Genomic DNA, 8,038 nt, shown 5'->3' on the forward strand with positions numbered 1-8,038 from the left:
TTTTTTTTTTTTTTTTTTACAGAGAGGAAGGGAGAAGGATAGAGAGTTAGAAACATCGATGAGAGAGAAACATCGATCAGCTGCCCCTTGCACACCCCCAACTGGGGATGGGCCCGCAACCAAGGTACATGCTCCTGACCGGAATCGAGCCTGTGACCCTTCAGTCTGCAGGCTGACGCTCTATCCACTGAGCCAAACCGGTCAGGGCAAAGCTGTTAATTTTTTAAAAAGCTTTTTGGGTAAGGATTCTTGGGATAATCTATTGAAAGACAAGGACTTTTCCCCCCCTCCCCTCCTCCACCCGCCACCCGCCATGAAAAATCCATAATGGATATTTATAAAACTTTCATAAAACATCAGGAGATCCCCTGACTGACCCAGGTCCATTTACTGACGCCCTGGAGGGCTATAAGCTCCAGGGAAACCCTGTGTTGATGAGAGCGTCACTAGTGAATGTTAGGTCAGGTGCACACCTTAAAGATTTCTTTCCATCCAGGCCTCATCTTGGCCTTTGACCACCCTCATCACAGTTCCTCTTGCCCCCTCCTCCCTTTCTCTTCCTTCTCAAGCTATTTTGACATCCTTTCTTCATTACTGGGGTAGGGTTTTTAAATGGCCCCCATGACCTTCACCCCTTGGCGTTACTCCCAGGTTATATGGCAAAAGGGATGTTATCGGGATGGGCCTAACCTAATGTCATGAGCCTGTTAAGAGCAGAGTTTTCTCTGGATGGTATTGGAAGAGAAAGTCGGAGGGATTCAAACTGTGACAGCGACTCCATTGCTGGCTTTGAAGGTGGAAGCCATAGAGCGTGGCCAGGAATGCAGGTGGCTTCTAGCAGGAGCCGAGAGTGGCCCCTGGCCAGCAGCCAGCAAGGAAACGGGGGCCTCAGACCCACAACTGCACGGACCTGGATTCTGACGACAACTGGACGAACTTGGAGGTGGATTCTTCTCTGGACTCTCCAGGTAAGAGCCAGGTTCCACCAACATCTTGATCTGGGCCGTGCACGGAGAACCCAGTTGCGTCCACACAGACTTCCAACCTACTATTTTGAGATAATAGTGGGTGTTGGTTCAAGACACCGAGTTTGGGGTTATTTGTTATGCAGACTGGAAAATTAATTCAATCAGTTTGCATCACTATGCAGCTGGCTTTCATTCTGTTGGATATTTCTAGATCCAGCTTGTTTCCTCATGAAGTTCCTCAAATGGTTATTTGCCCTCAGAGGGTGGTATCCCCACACTCTGGCTGCCACCATGTCTGACTGTTGTCATTCCCTTCTCCGTGGTCTATACTGGGAGCCTCCTCAATGTCAAAATGTTAAAAGTTTCAGAGTTAAAGCTTAGGGGGCATCGGGCCATCGTTGGCAGGAAGGCCTGGAGGTGAGGCGTGGGCTCTGCTGGCATCGCAGCTCGCAGTGGGTTCTTTTTAAAAAAATATATTTTTATTGATTTCAGAGAGGAAGGGAGAGGGAGAGAGAGAGAAACATCAATGACGAGAGAGAATCACTGATCAGCTGCCTCCTGCACGCCCCCCACTGGGGATCGAGCCCACAGCCTGGAATTGAACCGTGACCTCCTGGTTCATCGGTCAATGCCACTGAACCATGCGGGCCAGTCAGTTCACGGTGGGTTCTTATCTCCCAGGAAAGAGGAGCTGCCTGGGGCAGGGGCCTCCGGACTCTGCTTGCCCTCAGCACCCTGCAGTGCACACATGACACTTCCGATATTCCTGGATTGAAAGTCCCAGAGCAGAGCAGCTTGCTCGGGTGCCTGAGCGAGCAACCCCAAGAAGAGGAAGGTTCCAGAGCCCCTCCAGCTGGCTGCAACCCTTGAATATAAGATGTGGGACCCGGGCCCGCAGTCTGGGAGAGGGGCTAAGAGGCTCCAATGGAGTGAGGGAGGGTCTGATCCCACAGCAGCACGGGCCCTTAGCTACTCCAGAGAGACCCCCGAAAGCCCTCAGCCCTTTGTTCTAGACCCGTTCTCACCAGCAGCTCTTGGACATCCGTTGCTGCTCTGGGTCAGTGTACTTGGCATGGCGTCTGGTACCAGGCTGCTTGCAGGCTGAGCCCTTTCACACCTGGAGGCCACCCTCCTCTCTCTTCCTTTCTCCCTTCTTCTCCTCCTTTCTATTGGGAAGAGCGATCAGGTTTGGGGGGATGGAGTGTTCCTGAAGGTCTTGCTGCCCTTGACCCTTAGGGCACCCGGAGCCCTCCTCCCTGCCTGTGCTGATGAAAATGGCTCATGTCTGGAACCAGTCCGTTACTTCTGCTCCAATGAGCTGGTGTCTTCCATCTGGAAAACTCCAATGGGCTCTCAATGCTATCTTCTTTATCTTGGACCCTGATATCATGTACCTGGAGCCCAAATCTCTCTTGATTGGGCCAGACTTGGGCTTCGTGGGTCCAGGGCCCAGGGTGGACATGCCGAGGGGCCCCATGTGTGTGCTCAGCTCCAAGGTGAAGGGTCCTGGCCACTGTGGGACACGCACACCACTGAGCTTGGAAATGACCAGAGCGGCATGGGTTTCTGTCTGTCCCCAGGTTGTGCATATGGATTCTGGCTCCCGCTTGATCTCCCCCCCTTCCCCACTTTACATCCATATTTCTCCCCCAACTCCCTCCCCCTGTGGACTTCAAGGCCCAGTTTGGCTGGGTTAAGCCATCATCCAGCCTGCTCAGGTGCTGCCTGCTCTTCCCGTTAGCGTGGCTGATACCATGCTGTAGTTTTAGGGCTCACAGTGGGTGGGAGAAAAGGGAAGAGATGGGACCCTGACTTGGGAAGCTGCCTTCATAGCTTCTAGTGGGCCCCTGCTCCCCACTTAGTAAGGCCCACCCCCCACATTGTTTCTGAAGCGGTAGAGGGAAGACAGCCCCCTGTGCCATCCCCACTGGCCTGCGGCCCCATGAATACCTACTGTGTGCGAGCCACGACGGGGAGGCCCGAGGCCCGGGATTTGATGTCTAGACCCCGGGCAGCCCAGTGACCAGCTTCAAGGGGGGGGGATGCTTTGGGGGGGTCTTTCCTCAATGAGCCCTCTTCCCCGTGAATAACCAAAACGAGAACTTAGGAACAAACTTACAGAATTTAATGTGCACAGGGGAGGGCGGGCTGAGGCCCGAGGGGAAACCCGGCAGGGTGTCTGCCAGCAGAAAGGCACAGGTCCCAGAGGGCTGGACGGGGCTGAGCACCGCAAGCTCACCAGGAACTTCTCTCTCCGTCGCTGCTCACGGCGGCTCCTTAAACCCTGATCTGCGGCGTTGTTTGGTCCTTCTTCTTCACCTCTGCCCAGATGTCCGACAGGTCCTGGATGAACTGCTGGACCTGACAAGGCAAGGGGACCCAGTGATCCTGCCCACCCAGGAACAGAGCACGTCCAGGAGCTCCCTTGTTCCTGTGACCAGCTGCAGCCACTCTCCGTCATTCGACAATGATTCTAGTGGACACGGAGGGCCAGGCTTCCTAGACTAATTGCATAATAGCCGTGGAGCTGGAATGCCTGGAGGCAGGCACGGTGACGGGAAGGAGCCAGGCTGGGGATCTGACTGAAGGGCGAGAGGAGAGAGGGGAGGGGATGCAAGCGTTCGGCAGGTGGGTCCGGCCCATGTGGGGCAGGGAGCGCTCCCCAGTTGGATAATCTTGAAGGTGTCATTCACCTGAAACCCAGAACTGATGCTCCTTTTGCTAATCTCCAGTCATCTGGGGAGTTTGAATTTTCTTTGCTGGCTTCTTTTTTTATGTTATGTTTTATTCTATTTATTTTTTGGTTAATCCTCACTCCAGAATATTTTTCATTGATTTGTTTTTGAGAGAGAGAGAGCGTGGAAAGGAGGGGGAGAGACACAGAGAGAGAAACATTGATTGGCTGCCTCCCACATGCACCCTGACCAGGGTCAAGCCTGCAACCGAGGTACGTGTCCTTGACCGAAGCGAACTGGGGACCCTTCAGCCCGCAGGCCTATGCTCTATCCACTGAGCCAAACAGGCTAGGGCGCTGGCTTCTGTTTGTAAGAACATGAAATCAGTTTAATGGTGGAAACCGTGCTGCCTTATAAGCCAGAGGCCTGGAGTCCTGATGCAACTTTAGGGCAATTATGTCATCTTTCTAGGACTTAATTGCTTCATCTTTAAAAAGGGAAGAGGGAGGAAAGCTTGGCCTAGATGACCTCTAAGATCTCAGTTCTAACATTTCTCCTTTTCAAGAATGTCCCTGGAGATAGGGCTGTCCCAAACCCTCAGCAACTCTGTCAGTAGCTAATACTCGTACTATTACCGATGTGACGCCTATTTTGCAAAAAAGAGGAAACGGAGAGTCAGCGAATTAAAGTAACTTTCCCAAGGCTACAGAGAAGACCAGCCCAGCATTTCCCAAACTGTGTTCTTACAATAAGTAACCTCATGCCCTTCAAAAGGGTTCAGTGGTTATGTAAGTTTCAGAAACGTTCAACATAAACTATGTGGAATCTCCTTCGAGAGCCTCAGGACTCCGTGAAGTCCCATATTTACAAACCATGTAACTTTGTTTTACTTTAGAGTTTTTAAAATGTATTAGGCCACAGAGTCCTTTTATTCCCCCAAAGGAAATGTGTACGCTCCGTCTGGAAAACGCTGCTCTAGACCTTCCCCTATGCAGTGTGTGGATGCCCATGGTCTTGGCCGGCCGTTCGCAGGCTGCACTGTCATGCTGTGCTCCTACTTCTACAGAAGTGGCTCCCAAAGCCCGGGCTTGGACCAGTTGCAGGGATTTGTTGAGAACACTGTTCACGGAGCATCTCAGAAGCCTCCTTGAGAAATTTTTGTTGGAATTAGGGCTGGAAAAGGCTCCCTTTCTCTGAGGAAAACGTATGTTTTCTTATTTTGGTGCCAGAACTGCGTGTTGCTCTTCCTTCTGGTCGCCAGGAAGCTGAGCATCAACTACTGTCCTTGATAAGGCCAGAGTCTACAGTCTTTATTTCTCTCTCTTGCCCTGACCTCGGATTTCAACTTATATTTTTCCTTATCCTTATTTTTTTAATTGTTCATTCTACTGGATCGTGTGTATTTCTCTCAGTAGGCTCATATCCTTTGGGAATGCAGTGGGATGTTTTAGAACAGCTGTGGGCAAACTACGGCCTGCGGGCCGGATCCAACCCATTTGAAATGAATAAAACTAAAAAAGAAAAAGACCGTACCCTTTTATGTAATGATGTTTACTTTGAATTTATATTAGTTCACACAAACACCCCATCCATGCTTTTGTTCCGGCCCTCCGGTCCAGTTTAAGAACCCACTGTGGCCCTCGAGTCAAAAAGTTTGCCCACCCCTGTTTTAGAAGAACATTTGAGCTGTGTTAAGTATTCCTGTGGAGACAAATCAAGGTGGAAAGGGAGTCAGAAAGCTCACAACTCGGAGTGGATGAGCTGGAAGCTGTGCTCTCGGCAGGGATGCGCAGGCAGAGGCGAGGAGCTGGGCTCGCGGCCCCCTGCCCACCTGTCTCCCCAACAGCCAAAGGAAAGGGCCCGAGGCCCCCGGAGTCCCCGAGACCCCACTGCTGGGGAGAGGGCTGCAGGCCCAAACCCTTTTTATAATCTCAGATGTTGTTTGTGTTTTTTTCGCTCTTGTTCTCTCATGAGTGTGCAGTGGCTTTTATCAGAGTAGAATGTTTCAGGGACATGGGCTGTCACAACAGGATGGAGGCGACAGCGGACATGAGAAGCCACCCGTCCTCCGTGCAGCCAGGCATTAAGGGGATTTGTAAAAGGGTCAAGTACGCCCCTCATCCCACAAAACCGCTTTTGAAAACGGATTTTTCATTAAAAAAGGCTATTTATGTTCATTTGCTTCCTGTTATTTAAAAATGAATGAATTAAGTATTTTTAACTTTTCTGGTTGCGTTTCTAAAGTGCTAAATATCAGTAGATATAGCTGATATAAACAGAAACTCTTCGAGGGCCTTCAATGAATGTTAAGAGTGTGACGGTATCCAGATACCAAAAAGTTTGAGAATTGCTGCTTCAGCACAGGCTTTCTTGCAAATTCCCTTTATGGTCTTTGGACCGTCAACATTACTCTGCCCTCACTTGCCTTAAGAAGGAGGCAGAGTTTTGGGTTTAGGGAAATCCTTCTTCCTGGCTGGTCAGAGGGTGAAATCCTTTACGTTTCATGACTTTCGCCTTTTTGTTGTTGTTAAACTGGGGAAGTGCCCCTCAACCAATTGCCTTTTGTAGCTTGTGTTTGATCTTCATTCACCAAATACTTGTTGAGGGCCTACTCTGTGACTGGCATTGTTCTAGACCAGGGGTGGGCAAACTTTTTGACTCGAGGGCCACAATGGGTTCTTAAACTGGACCGGAGGGCCGGAACAAAAGCATGGATGGAGTGTTTGTGTGAACTAATATAAATTCAAAGTAAACATCATTAAATAAAAGGGTACGGTCTTTTTTTTTTTTTTTTAGTTTTATTCATTTCAAACGGGCCGGATCCGGCCAGCGGGCTGTAGTTTGCCCACGGCTGTTCTAGACACTGGGATACAGTAGGGAACAAAAGAAAAATCACAGTTTAAGAGCTGTCTTTCTACTACTGCACAGCAGTAAAGAGATTTTGCCAAAGGAATACAAAGTCATGGTTCTTTGCATGTTGCAAGAAACATGGCGAATGCATCTGCTGATGTGGAACCTCCCAAATTATGGGGTGTGTTCACCTTTAGTCAGAAACGAGGTGATGTTGGGTGGCACATGACATGGCATCAAATAGCTTTAAATCAGACAGTGAAAAGTTACTCAATGACTTCAAAGAGAAAAATCCAGACTGGCACTAATATGACTCGACAACTTCCCTAAACTTGCTGGTTGTCCTCCCTTCTCCCTCACCAACATTCTCTTTTCCCAAAGAGTGGGCCTCAGGCATAAGCCTCTGGGAACTCACTAGATCTAACAGGACTGTTTTGCACAATGAATTCGATATTGGGTCCCTGCTGCTGTCCCTGTTGATTGGGGCCAACCGGGACTCAGTTCTAATGCCGTGAGTGGTTCTCAAAGTGTGGAACCCAGGCCAGCACCTGGGACTTGTTGGAAATGGAAAGTCAGACCTGGCTGGTGTGACTCAGCTGGTTGGAGCACTGTTCTGTGACCCAAAGGGCTGAAGGGCCGAGGGTTCGATTCTGGTCAGGGTACATAGCCAGGTTTTGGGTTCGATGATCTCTCTCTCTCACATTGATGTTTCTCTCTCTCTCTTCCCCCTCCCCCTCTCCCTTCTTCTCTCTCTAAAATCAGTAAAAAAGACAACAACACAATACATCCTCAGGTTCAATTAAAAAACAAAAACAAACTACACACATCCTCAGGTGAGGATTAAAAAGAAAATGGAAATTCGTGGATTCCCGCTTCAGTCCCGTTGAATCAGAGACTCTGGGATGGGGCCCAGCAATGCTCCGCAGACCCTATCAGTGGTTCTCAACCTGTGGGTCACGACCCCTTTGGCGGTCGAACAACCCTTTCACAGGGGTCGCCTAAGACCATCCTGCATATCAGATATTTACATGATGATTCATCACAGTAGCAACATGACAGTTATGAAGTAGCAACGAAAATAATGTTATGGTTGGGTCCCAACATGAGGAACTGTATTTAAAGGGCCAGAAGGTTGAGAACCACTGCCTAGGTGATTGGAATCCTGTTAACATTTGAGAACCGGGGCTCTATCCGGTTCATCCCTCCACTCAACCGGTCAAGCACCATCTTGGTTCAGTAGACACAGCCCAGGCGGCACCTGCACCTCCTCTTACCATGTCCAGCTGTTTGTGCGTGTCCTCCAGGGACACGAAGGTGGTCTCCTTTAGCTGCTTGCTCACGATCTGGAAGAGGTTCAGCGTTGCCATCTTGATGGTGCCAAGCAGGAGGGTCTTCTTGGCGGCGGTGTTCTGGATGTGCGCCCAGCGGGATTCCTGGGGAGGGCAGGCGGGAGGGATGTGAGGGCAGCGTGTGTGTGGTGTGTGTGGTGTGTGTGTGTGGTGTGTCTGTGTGTGTGTGGTGTGTGTGTGGTGTGGGTGGTGTGTG

General features: G+C 50.2%; 1 protein-coding gene across 1 annotated transcript in view; it reads right to left on the reverse strand.

The window, feature by feature from the left end:
- Positions 1-3,102: 3,102 nt before the first annotated feature.
- Positions 3,103-8,038, reverse strand: part of CCDC42 (coiled-coil domain containing 42) — a 14,098-nt gene continuing 9,162 nt past the window's right edge. Inside the window, exons 6-7 of the mRNA XM_006761677.1 lie at positions 7,768-7,926; positions 3,103-3,329 (exon numbers count right to left, since the gene is read on the reverse strand). Of these exons, the coding sequence (XP_006761740.1) occupies positions 3,246-3,329; positions 7,768-7,926 (243 nt within the window). The 3' untranslated portion in view covers positions 3,103-3,245. The remainder of the gene's footprint in view (positions 3,330-7,767; positions 7,927-8,038) is intronic.

Source organism: Myotis davidii, unplaced genomic scaffold (genome assembly GCF_000327345.1).
Source record: "Myotis davidii unplaced genomic scaffold, ASM32734v1 scaffold37, whole genome shotgun sequence".
Lineage (NCBI taxonomy): Eukaryota > Metazoa > Chordata > Mammalia > Chiroptera > Vespertilionidae > Myotis > Myotis davidii.